At 33.3% G+C, this 22,843-nt stretch overlaps 1 protein-coding gene across 1 annotated transcript in view; it reads left to right on the forward strand.

The window, feature by feature from the left end:
• Positions 1-22,843, forward strand: part of SEMA3D (semaphorin 3D) — a 194,159-nt gene that overhangs the window by 163,116 nt on the left and 8,200 nt on the right. Inside the window, exons 13-18 of the mRNA XM_079151830.1 lie at positions 4,605-4,827; positions 7,009-7,097; positions 8,994-9,035; positions 11,819-11,976; positions 14,419-14,483; positions 19,603-19,742. Coding sequence (XP_079007956.1) covers positions 4,605-4,827; positions 7,009-7,097; positions 8,994-9,035; positions 11,819-11,976; positions 14,419-14,483; positions 19,603-19,742 — 717 coding nt within the window. The remainder of the gene's footprint in view (positions 1-4,604; positions 4,828-7,008; positions 7,098-8,993; positions 9,036-11,818; positions 11,977-14,418; positions 14,484-19,602; positions 19,743-22,843) is intronic.

A 22,843-nucleotide genomic window follows, 5' to 3' on the forward strand; every position in this document is an offset into this window, starting at 1 on the left:
TGGAACCCACAAGTTCAAAACTCTTGGGCATCATCCTGTTTCTCTCAGAGTATAGGCTCCATCTAAACTATTCAGCTTAAGCTTTGGCATAATCCCATCATAAATTTTTTCAATAGAGAGCTGATGGTTCTCAGAATTTTATGTCTTTATTAAATTAATGGAGATCTAAAATTGTCAGAAGATTGATTACAAATTGTGCTATTCCCATTAAGTAAAAATTGTCCTTTTTACTGTAGTAAAAAGATGTTTGACTTCCAAATATAGGTTAATTGACCAAAGAAAAACATGTAATTCAGAATTTATACATTGAAAGCTCCTCTTGATTTGTAAAGTATTGGACTGTGATAGTCTCACCAAAGGAAACTGAAACATATAGTGCATGATGGAAGAGTTCCCTCAGTGTCTTGACCCATCCCCTCCTTTGTGCAGCTGAAGAATGTGGTTATCATTGTGGTGTTGTTATTGTTTGTGTTATTTTGCTGTAAGTTGGGCTTTCCTAGTTAATTTAAAAATCTGTATAAAACTTTGGGGAAATTGTACTTTTATGGATTACTCATGTGTCTTCATCATATTGAATTCAGCTTTATTTTCCCTTAATATCTGTTCAAATGGACTGCCTTCTACTTTATTGGATAGCAAATCACCTCTCTCAAATTACTGGAGACATCTCTAAACCCTTTCTTTCTAGAGATTTAGTTCTAGAAAAGAAAAGCAGAGATAGGACTAGAACTGAGCATCCTAAATTTCAGTTCCTAAAACTGGTTACACCAACAGTGTCTGACAAAACATCCCTGTCATTCCTCTGCAACTGGATCTAGACTACATTTCTCTAAAATGGTGAGAGCCCAGCCTGGACTAGGGGCACAAGCCTGTAATCCTAGCAACTGGGAGACTGAAGCAGGAGGATTGCAAGCTTGAGGTCAACCTCAGCAACTTAGCAAGGCTCTAAGCAAGACCCTGTCTCAAAATAAAAAAAATAAAAAGGGTTGGGGATGTGATTCCATGGTTAAGCACCCTTGGGTTCAATCCCAGGTACCAAAAAAACAAAAAAAAAAAAAAAAAATTGGCCAGAGCCAACTGATTTCTTGACATGAATTAACCTTTCCAACCGACTTTCAGTTTTTTTTTTTTTTTATTTCTGGAAATAGTTCTTTAAAATGAAGTTCTTCAAATTCCAGTCTACTTGCTATGTTTACTAGTGTTTTGCTTTTTCTAGTATAGAAATTCCAGCAAGTGAAAGAAATCTTAAAAACAGAGAGGGATTGATTTTCCGCTGTACTTCTACCCCTGGCCTTTCTATCTCTGATATTTAAGACAGGATCTTTCCTTGCCCATATCTGTTATAAGCTGACTCTCTAATAATCACAGAGATAATGTGGCATTTACTAAATTTGCATTTGTACACTGTAAATAAGAATCAGACTTCCTTTGCGTATCATTAAGTATTCAGTTTCTTTTTTTCCAGTTTGCTGAAAATGAAAGCCCAGTGGTTCAGTCTTTCCTTGTGCCATGTCTTTGCTCACATTAGTCATTCCTCTGATCTGTTTAAAGGGAAACTGCAACCTGTTGAGAATAGCCTGAAGCAGCAGGGGGAGAAAACTTTTAACAGCTGTCTGGTGCCTTGCCAAGGGGCAAAGTTCTCTCATTGGATAAAAACCATTTTTCTTCTCTTATCCATTGCTTCCCACTCCTCTCCTAAAGGCCCTACACAAACACGCAGATTTGCCAAGCATAATAGGATCACACCTAGCCAGCTGTGGCAGCCAGCCATGGAGATAAGCGCTGAACCAGGGCTCCTTGCTGTTGTGTTTACCCTTTCATCTCAGATTTTTCTAGACAGGTTCTTTTTCTCTTCAATTCTTGTGATGGTATTAATGTTTCCAGCAAGATACTAGCATTTTTACATTTATCTAATCTTTTCCTTTCTTTTTAAATTTTTTTTTTCTCTCCCCTCAAATTTTAAGTTATCATACAGTTTTCCAAAACAGTAAGCAGAGACACGGATAAATTGCCTGAGTTATTTACTCCATAAACAGGATCTAAAGTGGTGGAAGTGAGGTAAAGTTAGAAAACTGCAAGCAGACATAAAAGCCCTGTATGGGCTTTTATGTTAACAGCCAGGAATTAAAAGGACAGACATACAGAGAAAAACTCACGAGATTTTCAAAACCTGGGATATAAAGCTGCAATAGGAAATTTTTCTAAGAATTTTTAAAGGAAGATAAATGACTGAATATGATGTCTGCTTTACATGAAGTGTTCCCCTGCACTTCATGTTTTCCCTTTATGGAATTTTCTTTTCTACTTTACTCTTACCTAAATACATTGTTTGGCATCTTGTTAAATCTGTGTGCTGCACAGCTATATGATATCAAAGCAAAAATTCCATTGGATTGAATGTACTAAAATAACAATGTTTGGTTCATACTGTCCTATCTTGAACCTCAGGGAGTAACTTTCTCAAATCACTTTCATTTGTGCAAGCATAGTGATGCGGACCTGAGAGATCACACATAGCAACGGAGAGGATAAGGATCTCATCCAAACACTGGCAGCATGCCATGAGGAAAAACTGCCCCAAGAAAGTGATATTTCCAAAGATCATTTTATAATAGTGGATAGAAACCAGGTTTCCCTTCTTTTTTTACTCTTAGATTTTATTACACGTTTATTATATTTTGTCAGAGGCAAGCACTGAGGAAAATTGTCATACTTATTTCTTAGCTAAAGGTTTATATCTTCATTCAGCTGTACTTTCTTACCTTAAAATTTCTAATTATTTAAAATGTGATATCAAAAATCGTGGCTTGTATTTCATGATATTATTTCTTTTGAAATTTTGACTACTGTGTAACCACGACTGCAAAATCAAGAGATTTTTTTCTTTCTTAAGTTGGAGGGCTCTTTCAAAAATGTAATGCAAGCAAAATCTTGCTTTTGCTTTGATTTTAATGATAGATGAACCAAATTGAACCGCAGGCATTATTAGGTGTAAGTCTACTGTGAGTGGCCTTTGACTAAACCTCAAACATGCAGTCTGTAATTGACCAAGAGCTTTGTATTATTTGAGCTTCATATCCACTCTGAGTCTCTGCTTAATCTATTTAATATAGGGTTCCTTCCATTATCAAGTTGACAGATTCCACTTGGCTGAAGGCTAAGTTTCAGGAAAAAAAAAAAAAAATGACCAAACACACAGACTTCCATCTTTTAGTCCAACATCCAGTTAAGGATATACTAAATAATACCAAATGGCTAATAATCTAGGATATTTCTAATCCTTTTGTTACATACCTGGAACAAATAAATAGATATCCAGAAAGTATCAGTTTCTTCAGACATCCAATATTTTTGTGAACAATAGATACTTCAAATTAATTATAGAAAATGATTAACATATATTTTTAGTACAACTTCAATATATCTTATAATTAATAGTCATTCTGCTTTTATGTATATGAAGTTTGGGGTCAGGGTCGTAAACTGTGACTATCTCTAGGGTCTACAGGTCCTTAAGAATGACCTTCTTTGATACTGTTAGACAAGCAGTATGTTTTGGAGTCCTGATGTGATTCTAGTGAGTACCTAGTATAAATGATCAATGGAAACTAAATTCCAACTCATTGAAAACTAAAAAAAGAAAAAAGACATTTTTCATACAAACTTTCTCTAATGTCCCTCATTTCTTCTGCTTATCTGCATCAGTTAACTATAATTTTCCATTCCAAGAAATTCATTAGTCCATTAATAATTCAAATGATTAACAGTATTGTCCTATAAGGTTACTTCCTAAATTATAGTATTTTGAAATATACACTAGATTTAGGATATAAGTGAGGATACATCTTCTGAAAAAAAGTCAAATTGTAAAGTGATTTATTTGCTTTTGGATAAAGGCACATCAAATTCATTAAATTTCTATCAAGTTGGGACTTTTTAATTTTTACCACCAGGGGGCAGATTATGCTAGCTATTTAGCAGATTCTGAAAGAGACACAAGGGGCAATTTTAGACAGAAGGGGGAAATCCCCCAAGGATTACTTCACAGATCCTTTAGCAGGAGAGTCATTGAATTGTTCCCAATATAATTTTTACACCAGTTATAATAAAACTAGATAACTATAATTTCAAATTATTTAAGTGCTTTCTAAAGTAATTTTTGTGACCTGTTGATTTGTTCCTTTTTGTATTTAAAAAACGTGGTTACAATTGAACTGAAATCTTAACTTTACTCAAAGGAAATTGAATATAATGGTTTCCCATATATTCACATTTATCAGTTTAACAGTTATTTCAACCGAAATTCCAAGTATCTTCATTAGAAACAATAATGTTTATAAGAAACAATATTGTGCATAAGAAAAGAGTTCACTATGGAAAAAATTTGAGAATATAGATATAATTTAGAATATTTTTGAAGAGCAAAATGGAATTTAAATATATTAGAGGTCCACTACACTTATTTACAGGTGTATATGGATATGGTTCTTGTTAACTATTTATTACTCCTTCAAAATTATCTATGATATACCTTAAAAACTTCATTAGAATCAAGTGTAAATTTCTTAGGTACATAAGCATGTCTTATTCACATTTCTTTTTAGTGCCCAAGCAAAACCTATGACCCACTCATTAAATCCACACGAGATTTCCCGGATGATGTCATCAGTTTCATAAAGCGGCATCCTGTGATGTACAAGGCAGTATACCCAGTTGCAGGAGGACCAACTTTCAAGCGAATCAATGTGGATTACAGACTGACACAGATAGTGGTGGATCATGTGGTTGCGGAAGATGGCCAATATGATGTAATGTTTCTTGGAACGGGTGAGTTCAAACTAAACTGAGCTTTCTTTCAAAGGAATTTTTTCATTTTTTGATAAAGAAAACAAAAGTTTCAATAATATTTATTGGTCAAAATCAAAATGCATAATAATTAGACAATACTTTGTCAGTGTTTCTTAAAATTATTTAACACATGCTTTAAATTGAAACTATAAATATTTCCAGTCTTATTTGAGATGATAAAATATATTTGTATATTGTGGTTGCAGTGGGCCTAGTATAGATTATGTGCTCAATACGTATTTGTTGAATGACCATGAACTAAAATTAAATTAGTAGAGCATAGCAATGTGTCTCTATTTTCCAACTTCACCTTTTCCTCTCTCTCCAGGGTATCTGATAAGCTGTACCCCAAGGACTCCCTTCACCTCAGTTTGAGAATCACTGACTTAGTTGACTTAAGATGACTTTTCAAAAACATTGATCATTATTTTGTAAAGACTTTAAGCAGAAACTTCTTGGAGATCTTTTTTCCAGTTGAATTTTGTAGTTTAGAATAAATTTTGTGGACTCTGATTCTCAGAGCCCATCTTATTTATTTTTTTGCCAACTTGGTAATTATAAAATGAGTTAAATGTATTTTTTTGCAGAAGAAAAACACTATAATTTTAGTGAGACTCAAAATTAGGAAAAAGCATTATCTAATAATACTTTTCTATTGTGAATTTTAATGGCAGTAATGATAATATGTATCATTAAAAGTGTTACATCCTAGACACTGTTATCTGATAGATTGAACATTTCATAAGAAATAGAAATTTAATAGGTTTTTGACAAGCAGACATTTTTATTGGAATTTTTTTAAGTGTGTAAAACAATTTTAGAATTATTTGTCTTTTAAAATCAAATTGGTTTTGTAGAAGTTAGGTTTCTTAGGAAACACATGTGTGATAAACAGAGCCTTCAAGCACAATTGTCAAATGTGATCATGTTACAGATGGCAATTCTAAGATCCAGATAAATAAGGAATGTTACCAAGACTGCAGAGAGGCTGTTTAAGGGTCAGAACTTGAGATAATGAGTCTGTTATTACTCCTCATGTGCTTGACATTTAATTTGCACTGTTCATCCAAAGCTCATTCCTAGCTTAATAATTCATTGTCATAAACATCATTCAGCCACTAGGTGGTACTACCAAACTTTAACTGAGATTATGGCAATGTTAAAATAGTCAATTTGACACTTAAAGTGTATGGTTAATGTATTTCACAGATCCTAGAATCATTGAAAACCAATATGAAATATTACAGGCTATTTGTACATGTAGTAACATTATTATATATGCCCCTATACTCCAATGCCATGACTTCTGTTTTATATAAATTAATTAAACTGGTATTTTTTTTTTCTTTTTCCAAAGTATTCTTTTGACTGTCTGACTGTACTAGCATTCCACCACATGGAACTGCAATAAAAAATGATGTACTTAAGATATATTTTCTAAACATCAGTTTTCATTTTACATTTTTAATTTCATATTATCATTTAAGTTGAATTAAAATAATTTAAAATAAAACTTTAGTTTTGGGTATATTAACAATGGTTCTGAAGGTAGAATATATTTGAAGAGCTGCAGTTTCCCTCGTGTAGATTAGCTATAATAAGCATTAAATATTCATTACATAGAGATAATTATGTAGAAATAAGACGTTTTTTAAATATACTTTACCATCTTAAATTAAGATATAAAATATTGTTCTGTTATCATTTTAAGCAATATTTAAATTAGGCACATATATTTCTTTTGTTAAGAATATGCACTAAAATGCCAGGTGTGGTGGTACATGCCTATAATGAGTTCATGATTTTTGCCTCAGCAATTTAGTGAGGCCCTAAACAATTTAGCAAGACAAAAAAATAAAACAAAAAAATAAAAAGGACTGGGGATGTGAGTCAGTGGTTAAGCATCCCTGGGTTCAATCCCTAGTACCAAAAAAGAAAAACAATATGCACTGAAAATGTGTTTTTTAATAATCTGTTTATAAATATGTTCTCTTAGCTATCATGATTCTGAAGGGCAAAACAATATACATTAGGCGTCATGTTTAATCTGATTTCTTCAAAAACATTTAAAGAAAAGTGAGACAAGTAATTTGAAGATTTCTAGGAATATACTTAATATTGAAGTAGAAACAGCAGGATTATAATTGTATATTTTTTCAGACATTGGAACTGTCCTAAAAGTTGTCAGCATTTCAAAGGAGAAGTGGAATATGGAAGAGGTGGTTCTGGAGGAGTTGCAGATATTCAAGGTAAGGCTTAGTCCAGAGCTGCAGGGAGAAAAGAGGGTGAAACTGCACAGTCCTTGCTATAGGGCACTATTTAATACATCACTTTTGCTGGAAAGTCTTTGAAATTAGTTCCCTTCTTTTTCTTTTCCCTAAGCATTGAAAAGAGTTTTATAAGCAACTAAGAATGGGACTTACCTTCCTCTGTAGAATACCACTGATTGAGAGCTCCTGGGATTGCCTCTCATTACTGCATTCTCTAAGCATATAGTCAGACAAATTGCCACATTAAATGAAAGCCTGGGGTCTCTTTTACTATCCAGATGCTTTTCTACTTTATAAATTTGACTTTGCAATTTTTCCCCAATTGAATTTGAGAAAACTGGAAAAGAATATAAATCATATATCCCTGCTTTTCTGTAAGGAAATTTTTAAAAATATGTTACATGATAGTAAGTCTTCATGTATGCCAAAGTCCTCATCCCTGCTACCCCAATAATTAGTAGCTCTAGAAGAATTCTCCAGTTTATGGGAATGCCTTTGACTTTTAACAATACAATTGAATTGTGATATTGTTTGTGGATCCTCAATGAAGTTTAATTTTAAAAATATTTCATGAAAATACCATTAGAAATAAAATTGCATTTCTTGGAAAGACTTTTGAAAAATATTCTGGATATTTTATAACATTTTTGTTCAAACAAAAGTTCCTTAAAAACTGTTTCCATGTAAACATCTATTGCTTTAAAGGAGAGTAGATTCCTCCACTGTGAGGGGCTCAAGTTAATTAACATGCTGGGTTCCACAGATCCTGTTTACACTGTGATGATAATAGTGGTCAAGAAGTTAACAAGAACAAGACCTGCTATCTGGCCTCTACCAAAACAAAATCTTGGGTGGTTCCTAAGGGAAAGGCTGATGTCAAATATAAGGATGAACCCAGAGGCCTAAATAAAATCCCCACAAGTCACAAGCACATTAGAACACATTTCATTCAGTGGCTGATAGACATCATAATGATGATGGTCAAGAGGAATTCTTTGGCTTCACTGTGAAGATTAAACAATGCCATATTTTGTTCTCTTTTCTTTTATTCCCCCTCTTTTTAAAAAAAACATGTTTATTGAGGTATAATTTATGTTACAAAACATATAATTAATATACATCATTTGATGAGTTTGGCCATTTTGTAAAATTCATAACAAAAGAAGTTATGAAAAGAACTTTCTTACTTAAAATTTTTGTTTTATGTGTTTTCTTAAATCTTTTACATCTGCTACTCTTTTTTCAATTAGTAAATACAGACAGGTGATAAATGAATAAATAGAAGATAGATGATAAAATATTTTTAATACTGTTTTTGTCCTTCTGATAGCTTTTATGTTCAAGTTTCTGATTTTACCTTGCATGCATACAACCATATTCTCTGCATGTAAAACTGGCTCTAGCTCATATCATGGTATCTTGTAATATTACAAAGAATATGGTCATCCACAAGGAGTACTGTAACTTTTCAGAACTCTGCTACTTGAACAAGTGTTTGAATCACTGATCTAAGTAAGAGCAGAAAGAGGTAATAAATAATTATGGAGATGTTCTTGTCAACACTAGTCTGAATTATATGGAAACAGTTAAGATAAGCAGATTTAAAAGAAGTAGAAACCTTGTGAGTAACTGGGAACAATTTTCAGTGCAGAGTGCTTCTTCATAAATTTAGTTTGTTTTTCTTTAACAGGATACTTTAAAATAACTACTTTCATCATTTCTATAAAGGTAGATTCACAACACATTGGAAAAAGATAGCAAACAGAACCTAGACTTTGACTTCAATAAATTTTTTGTATAGGATAAAACAACATATTGGCTAATATAAAATCATGTTAATGGTTATCTTTATTAATGTTTACTTTCTATTTTCAGCACCCATCAATCATCTTGAGCATGGAGTTGTCTTTGAAGCAGGTACTTTCTAATTTTGCGTAAAAATTATTTATGAAAGTAATGAATTGTGTGAATGAATGTTCATTTGAAGTTAAACTGCAGATAATTTAGAAAGTTTCAGATTATTTGTTTCTCAAATTATTGATTAGACACCATTGTTCCAACCTTATGTTGGTAGAATGGAGACAATGTTCGTCTATTGAACTGTATATAATATTCTATATTTTCCTCTTCCTTTGGCTCTTAAAAATTGAGCTCAGTTTTCTACTCTCAGGAGGATGTCCTTCTGTCAAGTTCATCATAAGAAATACATGTAAGATGTTAGTTCTAATGATTAAAAAAGGTTTTTAATTAGGGAGTGCAGGAGTTAGAATATGGACTATAGTGGCAAATAGCCCAACACATCACTCCATATCTCTCACTCAGATTCAATTTCCTCAACAGCAAAGTTGAAAAGCCTTCCATGTTTGTTGTGAGTTTAAATAGGAATGCTCTATGCCAAAGTTTTAAACAGGGTAGCACATTATAAGTATGGCATAAATGGTAGCCAATTATAATAATGATAATAATATAATGTAATTTCACAGTTCCCTGGTATGATATTTGAATTCCCAATTCATTTAAGATTTAGACTTGCATTACCATTTCTATGTGTACCCTTGAGATTTAAGAAAATCATATGATAACATGTTCAACATTAAGCTAAAATTATCTTACTATACTCTGCCTAGTATGGCAGAAAAATTATTAGGGCAAGGTATAAATAGGTTTCTTTTTCAGGTCTTTTCCATGAATTTGTTCATTCATTCAACCTTTATTTCTAGAAGGCTACCACTGTGCTATAGGAGTACAGAAATCAATGAATGACATACCATAATGTCCAGAAGTTCAAGGTAGAATTGAGAAAAAGCATTCTAAGATCACAGAGTAATAATGGAAATAGATACATAGAAGGTAGCCTGAAATGAACCAGAATGAGCATTGGAAGATAGCGAAAAGACAAATGACCTGAGCCATGAAGGGTATTGTTAACCAGAAAAAATAGAAGGGGGTGGGATGAAGGAGAATAACCCAAATAGAAAGGGAGAACATTTCCAAAGATGTGAAAAATAAGAGCCCATAGCTGATTCTTTAAGTTTATGTACAAGTAGGAGCAAGGGCATAGGCAAGTACAAGCATGGCAAGGGGGAAGGAGGCTAGAAATGAATCTAGGTAAGCCAGGGTAAGATTAGGCACATCCTACATGTCCTCCCAAGACGGTTAACAATTTATCTTAAGGATGTGAAAACCATTAAAGATTTTAAGCAGGAGGGTGCTGTGATAAGGTTTTCTTTTTTAGAAGGATCAGTCTGGTGTGACAGTGTGAAAGATGGATTGGGTCCTATGATAGAAGTGGGAGTTGCTGGAAAAGAAGGCAGAAGTCAATAGAATTAGTTAGGACACTTTAAAGTAATCCAGGAGAGAAATGATAAGGACCAATGCAAAGGCAGTGGCAGTGCAAAGGGAGAGGAGGAAACAGATTAGAGGGTTCTATATGAGGGCATGGAAGTGACCTGGTGACAGATGGTGTAAAAACGAAATCTCAAAGACAACTCCCAGGTTTCTGTCTGCGTGCCTGGATGAGTGATGGTTCTTCTTGCCAAGGTAGGGCAGGTGGGTAGTTTCAGGGGAACTGCTCTACTCCTGATTTGGCTGTTTTCAAGATACTTCTGAGTTTCCCAGGAGAAAAATACATGAGAACAGAAAAGAAAGAAATCCAGCATTTAATTCAAAGAAATGAATCACAGAAGAGACAAATGTCTTAGGCAGAAATACAGAGAGATTATAAGAAAAATGGTGAAGAGTGGTTCAAGGAACATTGGTCACTGGTCTCAAATACTGCGAAGAATTAAAAAAAAAAAAAAAAAAAACTGATAGGAAACTCTGTCCAGTGCATTTAGTAATAAGGAAGGTTGAACTGGGAGTTTAATGGCAACAAATGTGTATACCGGGATAAGTGTGTTTCTTATGCTAATATCTACTTCTAAGGGGTTTTCCCTCTGTTTAAAGCCTGGAATTGTCCCCTAGAGTTGACCATGAGTTTGTTGAAGTTACAGACTCTGGATTATTAATGCATGTTATTCTCCTTTGTTCCCCTCTGCTACCACCAAGTTAGACACTCCAATGAGTATACATAGCGAGTAGTGCATCAATTTCAGGACTAATTTTCAAAATTTGAATTTATTTCCTAGGTTTTTCGGTATCCTGTAGACTTTCATATGTGATATGGCATCTCTCAGCCTTCTTAGTACTTTCTTCATAGTGATGCTAAATATTTATTCTCCCACTTATAACTTAGTTGCTCTCAGGGATCAGTACTTCATTAGCAAATAAAATAATTAAAAATGGAATGAAGTTTCATCAGTCTCTTCAGCCATCTCTCATGTAAGGAATCATGGCAGAGGAAGAGCATCAGCTTTGCCTACAGCATCTGTGCTTGATATGATCTACAATTTCTACTATTGAGAATTTGACATCTTAATTCCTCGGCCTAGCAGCTGTTTTTTGAACTTCTTAAATTACTGCCAAGCTTACTCTAGCTTTATAGAACACTGTGCAGTACAGTATCAGCATCTTCAAACTACAGGGATAGAAGTAATTGACTTATTTTACTCTCCTTCATTACTTTTCTGCACAAGTGTTTACAATGGTCCAGGACACCCGGGGAAACAGATTTAGTGCTATCATGTGGTATTCAAGAAGGGGAAGTTCATAAGACTCATCTGAATGATGCTTCTAATTCATTTGTTTTGCCTGATTTGCAGCAACAATTGTACATTGGTTCACAAGATGGATTGGTTCAGCTCTCCTTGCACAGATGTGACACTTATGGGAAAGCCTGTGCAGACTGCTGCCTTGCCAGAGACCCCTACTGTGCCTGGGATGGAAATGCATGCTCTCGATATGCACCCACTTCAAAACGGTAAGAAGCACATTTAGCTATTAGGAATCTTCCCTTTCCATAACATTAATACCTCCCATAAATACCTTGTCTTATAATTTAAAGAGAAAGATGCAGAAAACTTAGTTTCTAGAAGGAATATTAAAATTAAAATATAGTTCCATAGTTTTACATAATACTAAACTATGAAGGAAGACAGAACATATGTTCTGGAATTCTAAAATGTGGAACTATTAAAAAAAAGTATGATAGATTGTTTATATTTTTTCATTTATGCCAAATACCACTAAAATTATTTTATTCACTACTTTCCTTTTTCTATATTCCTCCCACCTTATTTCTAATTTTGCACTACTCATACTTATTGTTTTGCAAATAATTTGCAGATTATTATAGCTCATAGTGCATCTAATGACTGGTACAATTATATTTTTATTCTAATAACTCTAATTTGGTCAATTTCTTTCATCATATGTACTTGAACAGCAATCGTTTCCCTGCTGTGTATAGTTCATTGTTTTATGTACTCTCACAAATAATGCTACTTTGAGCCAAGAATTCCCAACTAAGAATTTGTACTATTCACACATGTGTAGAAGTCCCGCAAAGTTACAAGATATTCATTTCAGCACTGTTGTTAATTTCAGAATAACTGGGAAAAACCCGAATCCCTATTAATATGCCTGATACTAGTTAAATATATTACAATAATTAGTTTTAGATGCAGACTAAGTAACATTATTTTCTAAACTATTGTTAAAAGCATATTTCCTCTATGTAAAACATCAACGCATTGTGTGTGGTATTATTTTGTTGCTGTTTGTTAGGTCTGTTGTAACAAACTAAGAGGTGTATATATATTAATCTTACTACCACTTTTGCTTTTTGAAATTTTCCTGATTTGTCAAATTCTAAACTTTAGGGATCACAGACTGAATGTGTAGTACAATAACACATAATGCTTAAAGTTAAGACATATTTTATATTCCTTCCAATTCCTGAAATAAATGTCAGTAGATAGATATGATTATTAAAAGATAAAAGTAAGAAGTCACCAACATTTGCTATAGTTTTTGGCCAAGGTTATACTCATCACAGTGAGTCTTCAGGGAATGCTTTTCTGGAAGCTAAAAAACCAGAATGCTCATTAGTTGGCAGTAAAACTTCAGTTTGATTAATTGACCCTGTTCCTTAAGAAGCCAAGATTTAAAAACATTCTTGACCTTATGTACCTTATACTACCATAATTTTTTTCTTTTTTCATTTCCCAAGACTGTCTCTGATCTTAAAGACATGCCACTGTGATGTTTTCCCTTACCTAGCATAATGTCTGTGCAAGTCTGAAGATGTGTACAATGGATGAATCTTACAGGGTTGTCATCTGGCCAGCACTGCCCTTGAGGAACACCTTAGTTATCCGAGAAAGTTTGTTGTTACTTCTCTGCAGCAAAGACTGTGGTGGAGTGGGGAGTGGGCTGCAGGAAGGGACAGGGCGAGGTTGATCAATGGGTACTAAGTTACACTTAGACAGGAGCAAGAAATCCCTGTGGGATACTGCACAGTAGGATGACTATAGATAATAATAATGGACCTTACATTTCAAAAAACTAGAAGAAAGGATTTTGAATATTTTACCATAAAGAAGAGATAAATATTCCAGGAAATAGATACATTTAACATGATCTAAACATTACACAACATATACATATATTGAAACATCATGTGGTACTCCATTAATTTGTATAATCTTTGTTTTTGTTTCAGTTAAAATAAAGTTAAAGTAAAAACAAATACCCAAAGCAAATGAAAACTGTGAGAGTGTAAGACATACTTCAGATATAGCAAAATTTTTTTATATATGATAATTACTATTTTGCCTTAAAGAAAATATGTGCCCTAATGCAAAAGCCATTGATTGTGTCCTTATTGTTACTACCACTAAAAAAACATGTGAGCTACACATTCCCAGATAGAAATAACACATAACAGTCCACACCATATCAAATGTGTACCTCTGTTTCAAGCACTATCTTTCTGTATTGTGAATCTACACATCATAAAGTGCTTTGTATTAGTGTATACTCTTCTATACACCAACTAAAACTCTTATATATTACTTTTACCATAACTGACAGAAAAGAGGATGAGGATACTTACCTCCATATCATAAATCTAAAACATGGATTCTATTTACATACAACCTGTTCTGTCCAATCATTTGTCAAGTCAAAGTAGTTAAATAAAATTCAAATCATCTTAATGCAAAACACTATGTGTTCTATTACGCCTTTAATACTAGTGGTATTTAAATCAATGTTTGATTGACCAGAATACTGAACTGATTTAAATTGAGCAGTAAGACAAATACAGTTCTGCATCTGCTACTATTAGTGATAGGTATAGCCTTTCTATATTCTGATTATAATGCTTAGAGTTCTAATCACGCTAATCCTCTTTCCACAGGCGAGCTAGACGTCAGGATGTAAAGTATGGGGATCCAATCACCCAGTGCTGGGACATAGAAGACAGTAAGTATCGGTTTAATATGCTTTTGCTCCAAATTAAAATGATAAGTCTGGGCTTTGTGTCTCTTTTTAATTTCATGACTCCAAACAACTATTACATAAGATCTCATTTTGTATAGTGCTAATAGGTGATTTTATAAATCAACCCCTGTCTACAGCCCTAAGTGAATAACCTTTTGTTATATCATGATTTGTTTCATATGTCTTTTAAAATTCCTGTGCTTTAGCTTTTGTTTCTTTTCTTACTCCTTTCAATATGCCTTATCCATCCTTGTAAAGTTTGAAAACTGCAATCAGAGATAAAGCAGGATATATCCCAAAACATTTGGACATACAGAGTAAACTTGAAAGAGACCTCCCAGGAAAGCATACTAAAGTATAGGCACTTATTAGAAAGATGTTTTAGGTAGCCTATACTTTATTTGTACTCAACTGTTAATTCATGTATTTATGATTGTCCTGAGTATACTAGGAGTATACTATATTCCTTAAAGGGCTTGTGATTCCTTGGGGAGATATCCTAAGGAACAATTGGTGACATGGGAATTTAGTGAAAAAAAAAAAGATCACCAGAGACTGAATTGTTTAGAAACACAAAAATTATAGAATGGAAGATCTTGAAAGAATGAATGAGAAAGAAGTAGAATGGGAAGTAGAAAGGAAGTCTAGTAAGCAAGTCTAAAAACTAGCAGGGGGGCAGATCATCTACAAGTAGATATCCCATAGTTTGACTCTGCCTCCAGATAGAACACACAAGTGTGCACGCCCACAAATGCACACATGCAAGTAGTGGAAGGAGAGCAATTTCCTTTATCACATTGTTAATAACCATCCCACCAGTGATGTAAATAACCCAATTTTCACACTTTATAACAGGGGAACCAGCAGCATTTTCTTGTTTTAGAAACAAGGCAGTCATTTTTAACTCAGAATTCTGAAAAATAAGTTTAGGTCTCGCACAATGTGTTTGCCTTCTCATTCTAACACATAGAAACATTAGGGGAGAAAACAGACAATAGAAATAAAAACAGGTAAAAATGCTGTGTCATTTGATGATAAATGTTATAAAGAAAACAAGGTGAAGCACACACTTGCTCCCTAAGGCTCAGAGTTACTGTCTCCACTGTGCCATATTGCATTCTTGCTGTAACCCATAGTGCACAGTCTTTTGCAATCATCATTGTCACTCTGCCCAGTCCATTCTTGTTCAAGTCACCAGCAATTTCTTCTTGCCAAATTCAGTGGCCAATATTTAGTTCTCATACTTACATAATCTCTAATTCCCTCTTCCTTGAAACATTTTCTCCCCTTAACTTCCTTGCAGTGGTGTACTGGAGCCAGTTGATGAAGCCTCATGAAAGTTGTCGCTTATTACTTATTTTGTGAGCTGATTTTTTAAACCACTGGTTAGCTTGAATCAGCTACAGTGGGGGGGTGGGGGGTATTTACACCAGGAAAATCTGAAAACACTACAAATCTAGCCTTTCTTTTTCAAAGAGCTGGAATACTTGCCCGCTTAAGCTTTTATGGTACTACATCCTTCTGGTTTACCTCTTACCTTGTGGGCTGCACCATCTGTGTATTCTCAACATTTCTTTTCATTGCACAAAGTTTTCCAGTGACCCAAACCACTTTCTCAAACTCTGTCTCTTCTTTCCCCAACATCATAATTTCAATACTATTTGGGGCTATTTGACTCCCATAATCATAGTCCAGTTTAAGCTTGTCCCTATCTGCCAATCTGGAATGCTTGTATGCCTACTCAATAGCTCTTTTTTTCAATGCCTAGTTAACATCTCCTACTTATATCTAAGAATTCTTGCTATCTTCTCCAAAGCTGTATTTCTATACTTTCCCATATTAATAAATATCAGTACTGTTCACCCAGCAGCTTAGGTCAAAAAGCAGCTCAGAGTCACATCTTTATTCTTTTCTTTCTTTCATATCCTATCACCAACCTCTCAGTAAGTCCTTTTCCTCATCTTCACTGATACCACTGTTTCTCTTCAGTAGCCTCTTTTCTGGTCTCCCACTTCCATGCTTGCTCTGCTTCAGTCTATATCCTACTACCAGCCAGAGGAGTCTTTTCAAAACTTCAGTCAGATCACATCATTTCTTTACTAACAATGTTTCATTAGCTTCTTAGAAAAATTAGTACAAATCCACAGCCTTTACCATGGCCTGTAAGAAACTGTTTGATCTGGTCCCAAACACATTCCTAACTCCCCTCTCACATACTATTGCATGGTCCCCTCACTGGTCTTCTCTTTTTCAAGAGCACCAAATTCGTTCCTGCCTCAGATCTGTTTGTATTTGTTGTCCCCTGTACCTCCTCCTCAGAAGTTCACATAGCTCTACTTTCATATCATGCAATTTAATGCCTAAATGAGACCTTTCCTGATCTTCCTAACAGAAATACTTTTCTTCCTTCTACTTACTATTGCCAACTTCTTTTTTAGTAGTAGATACTACCATATACTATATTCTTTCTTCATTTACTTGATTATTTTGTCTGTGTCACTAGAATATATGTTTCTTGAGGACAGTGAATTTACCTGCCATATTCACCTTGTCACTTAAAATAATCCCAGTGTGTTGGACACCTAAGACTATTTGCATAATGGATGGGTAAGGGGAAGCCTACTCAAAAGGTAGCATTTGAACTATTCCTTAAAGACAAAACTACAAAGTAATAGTAATTAAAACCAGAAAGAGCCTTGGAGTGGTGGTACATGCTGTGATCCCAGGATGCTGGAGGCTAAGATAGTCTTGGCATTTTACTGAGACCCTGTCTCAAAGAAATAAAATGAAATAAAATAAAAGGGGTTGGGTATGTAGCTCAGTGGTAAAGCATAACGGGGTTCAATCACAGTACTACAAACAAAACAAAAATGGAAAGACTTCACATAAGTTGGGTTACATTTGTGGCAGTCTCGTTATTCCATGAAATTTATGTTTACCTTACAAGTGATGAGCTATTTAATATTTCTCAGAAAAGTTTTTTTTAATTAAGTTAATTATCCCCTTATAGATAATTAATTAGAATAGAAGGAGCTAGAGGCTGAGAGTCAATTTGGAGAGTTAAATAATTTCTCTGACAATACTTTAAAGCAGATGCAGTCTTAATGTAGAGAAGAGGGCAAATTTGGACAGTAACTTGTAGAAGAGAAGAAAGGAGATGATTTGAATCTAAAGCAATAAATGTCTGTAGCACTTTACTAGGTAATAAGATCTTAAATAAATGACAAATAGATGTTTTCTTTCTTCCTTTTTTCTTTTCATTTTTTTGCTAATTGCTAAATGCTATGATAGTACATGATTACTAATGATATAAAATCAATACAAGTAGATGAGCTATGTTTAACAATGTAAAATAGACCTAATCTTGTATCTCAATTTCATATATTTAATATAAAGAAATATTACAGCCACTTACTGTGAAAAACAATTTTTGATACCAAAGTGGAAAATTGAAATACTATGATCCAAATTATGTTACACTCAATAAGGAAGATAGTCCATTTTAAAATATTATTCTACACAACTTTTATATGTTTAAAAATTAGATCATAAGAGGATGGTAGATATTTTCTTGTATATATATGTATATATGCATTTAAACATATTTTTTAAAACAAGACAGGAAATTTAAAAATCAAAAATGAAACAAGCATTATTGTAAGCAACAATAAGTACATTTTTAGTCAAACAGATTTCTTGATAACTGTGTTGTGGGGTGTGTTTTTACTGATTTAAGAAGAGATTTCAGACCATTCACTCACTATTTCAGTTTTCTAGTTGATTTCACTCATGTATCTTTTACTAAATTGACCAATTTTTTGCTTGAGTCAGTATGAGTTTCTTCTGAATGCTTACCTCACAATCTGACAGTCAACCTGCCTCCTCCCTGCTTTGTAGACTTTGTAGACAGATTCCCTTTCTCACGATCTTATTATGAAATGATACGTCTTTTTCTCCCATCATTGGCACTAGTGATCTTCTGTGCATTAGGATCTTATTGACTGTGAAAATTCCAGATGTAATCTGCTGAATTTCTGGAGATAGTTGATAAATTACAAGTTTTAAATAGAATCCAAGCATTATAAAGCTTGAGGATGAGGTTAATCCATAATGCCATTAGTGTGCTTGACTTAATCATTGCAGGTAAAACACAAATGCATTCAAAAGAAGTTTCTTAAAAACAAGTCATGGGACAGATGTGCATGCATGCCATTGCTGAGAATTTTGTTTGATTTTCTTTAGAATTCCCATTGGTCCCTCAAACCTAAAATGCTGAAGTAGGCCCATCTGTAGAATTGAGATATCTAAATATGATGAAAAAATGTCTGTTTGGACCAAGCTGAGCAGCCATCATTTTTTATTTGATCAAATCTGAGCTACAGATCTTCAATTTCACCTGGGACACAGTCTTTGGCTACTCTAAATGAAACGTATTTCATATGCAGGTGATTTACGAGAACAAGGTATCTGAGACACTGCTTCTTAGCATCCCATGAACTATCTATAGCAAAAGCATGTTAGGCTAAAGAATTGCAGAAAAAAAAAGAAAAAGAATAGCAGATAATACAAATAAGGTCCAGATTGTGAGCTTCAGATTATTTGGAGTGTTCTCATCACAGAACTTCATCAAATATCACTGTACATACTTTTCTGATATCAAAATTTCTAAAAGTTATCTGGTCAGTTTTGTGTATCAATTCAGTTAGAATTTCTCTTAAAAGTACAGTAAACTGTAGAACTAACTACACAATTAGTTATATTTTATATAAAAAGTTATAACACCAAAATATGCAAAAGACTATGCTTAGAGAAAAAATACAATTTTTAGAATTAAATCTTGTGAATTGTTTTTTAAAAACCAACTGCAAATTGTTAATATAGTGATGAAAGAGTAAAAATTACAGTACAGATGTAGAGTTTTAAAAATCAATCTATTGGATAATATTTGACTTGAAGGTAATAATATTATAGCATGAATTTCCTTTCTCTTTAATAATGTGCATGATTCTTTCCTGATGGCATCTGTTCTGAATCAATCTATTTTCCCATTGCTTTTACAATCAGGTCAAGGTTAATCTTCTATTCCATGTTTGCTTTCTAGGCATTAGTCATGAAACTGCTGATGAAAAAGTGATTTTTGGCATTGAATTTAATTCAACCTTTCTGGAATGTATACCTAAATCCCAACAAGCATCTATTAAGTGGTATATCCAGCGGACAGGAGATGAACATCGAGAGGAGGTGAGTTATCATCATCAAAGAATTCTTTGTTGAGGGAAATAGCATAAAGTTTAAATTGAGTTTTTGGTTATGAGATATATTCAACTCTTAGTTCCATATGGTACTCTCATCATTATTTGATAAAGAGGAAAATAACAGTTCATGCTAACACCAAAGGGTAACAATAGCTTTGAGAATTGACCAACTTAATACACACTAATAGAATGTATTTAAAAGAAGACCGAGTTTGACTGAGTTTTTAAAATAAATTTATATTACTTTTAAAAGATTTTTATTTCTTAAAGATTTAACTCCCTGAATAAGACAATCTTTTTTCTCTCCATAGTAGCATATTAAATTTTAACTCACATCATATTCATTTTAGATTACAAAATGAAATATGTTGAATTTGTATGAAAATACATATATCTACTTTTATCCTATGATAAAATTCATAGGATAAGTATTTGGACATATATATCTTTTCACTTTTATGTATTAAAATTAAATCAACAGAGGGAAATGTAATATCAGTACTCTAATTTTTGACATTCTTTCTACTGATGTGATACATGTGATTGAAATATTTCATGGAGATTTTATAATACAGATAGGTTGTATATATTACAGAATTTAATGATATTACTTTGGGTAATTAAGAAATCCTGAATTGATATTATTTGGTTGTCAGGAAACAATAGTTAATTGGCAGAATTGTTTGTCATTGTTGGTTATTACTACTGTGTCAAAAAGAAACCTGTAATGCTCAGATCAGAATTCTAAAACTCTCAATATTAAACTGAGTACACTGTAATGAGTAATAGATTGAATGCAGGATTCTGGATAGATGTCTTGATTTGCAACATGGTCCTGACATCTTTGGTGATGTCATTGAGCCTAAGAGGCCAGGATTTTCTAAACTGAACATAATGACTTTAAAAATTACTGTTAAAAGCAAATAAGTTAACACATATGAGAAAGTAGAATTTCAAAGCAGAGGTTTTTATAACTATAAATATACAAATAAAATCACATACACTATCAATAAAAATATCTGGGATACAAAATAATATGATCAAATGCTTAGAAAATGCTGGCCTTGCCATTGGTTTGACTGCTGAGGATTCATGAACAGTCTGTCACTTTCTTAACCTCTTTGTTAAATTTACAAACATTAAGAATAGTAAATGTAACTAATCAAACATTAGTAGAAAACAGTAGATCTCAACCTCGGGCAATTTTACTCTGAGAGGTCTGACATTTGGCAGTGTCCTACAACATTTTTGGTTATTGAAACTGAGTGGGTAGGTGGTAAGTGGGTGCTTCTGGCATCTAGTCTATAAAGGTCAGAGGTGTTATGCAGAATTGCAATGTACAATTTCCCACAAGAAAATATTATCTGATACCAAATGTCAATACTGCTGAGATTGAAAAACTTTGGAGAAGAGTCAAATTTTTTAATAAGAAATTGATTTAATATTATAATTCCACAGTTGCATGAAAAAGTATCTTTATCTAAGATATGCAAGAATAATTTTCTATCACAATGTTGATTCAACATATTTAATACCATGCCAAGGGAATAACTCCATTCTTTATTATGTCACAGTTCTCCAGTAAAACTCAATTATTCATCATTACTGACATCAATAAATTATAGGATTACGTAGATTCATATTTACACTGAATATTTATCTTAACAGTCCCATTTTTATCAATAAATAATGAAACATTATCTGATGTAGAATTTAACTATTAAATGCTAAAATAGAAGGCTTTTACTTTTTATCCAAGAAATATTAGAAGAAAGTCATCTGTATTTTTAACATGCTGATTGATTGTAGATACATTGAAATATTTCAATCTTAAGTTTAATAAACCAATAATTTAAATTTTATAGCTCATAAAGATTGACAATTTCCTTTGAGTTAAGAATAACTCTTTAATACGTGATTTGTTCCCCATAGCAAATGTAATCTGTGGTATATCTTCCAAATGCAGATAACTATTATATTTGTCTGTGGTTGTCTGCATTCACATCTTTCATTTTCCTGAAAATGTTATGCATTACTTTAATGTACTTTTTAACAGTATATCATACAGTCATGATGGTACCATGCTCCATGAATTTCAATGGAGCAGAAATAGAGTATTTATTGAATCTTACTTAAAAGTATTTTAGCTGTAATGTTTCAACTGTTTTTGTCTGTCTTTGTAAATGGCATGGTTTCACATGGTCCAGGATATGCAATTCTGCTTCCTGAGCTAAGGAAAAGGGCAACATTCAGACTGCATGAAGCACTTTTCCCAGCAGGATGCCTTCTGCTCCTTACCCAGAAGGTCACAGTTTGGAATCTTTCCTCCACTCAAAAAAGCCTGAGGGAGGGACCATGATCTCCTGTGACACAGAGGCTGTCACCAGGTTATTCTCTGCCAGGAGGAGAACATTTCCTTACTGAGCTGTGTCACAGTTGGGTGCTGTTGGGGAGGTCATGAGTCAGTTATCTGCTGACTTTCTTATAAAGCTGTTCTTGAAATTGATGATGTTTATGCTATAACTAAGCAAGTTAATAGGCAGTCCCCAAGCTTCTGTTGAACTTGTGGGACATTAATGAATAAAGGAGGCAATACCTCATGCCATTTACAATACTGTATTTTCTCTGTGGATTTTCTCATTTTTCAAACGTCTTTAAATATTTTCATTTCTCTGTTCCTAGGTCTTTATTTTGTTTTTGTTCTTTTTTATCACAAAAGCAATGTAAATGGTTTTAACATTGCTTAACACAAGAAGAACTTTTATGCCACTAAGTGTAAATAAGCAGAATAATATTTTAGTGTGTGTTCTACTATAGTGCTTACCATTGCACTGTGAGCATTTTCCATTTCACTGTGTTCATAAATAATGTATTTTTTCTGTCTCTCTCCTATCCCACCCTGATACCATAGTCATTCATAAGTAACCAAACTTTTTAAAAGTACTTCATGTTTTCTCTAAGAAAAAAAAATAATGAACTTCCATCTGTTCAATTTTTTTTCTGTACTTTTCTATTTTCTTAGGACAGATTCCTAGAAGGAAAAGAAATCAATTAAAGACACTGGTTATCTTTATGTTTTTTGATAAA

This window comes from Sciurus vulgaris (assembly GCF_902686455.1).
Source record: "Sciurus vulgaris genome assembly, chromosome: 8".
NCBI classification, from domain to species: Eukaryota; Metazoa; Chordata; class Mammalia; order Rodentia; family Sciuridae; genus Sciurus; species Sciurus vulgaris.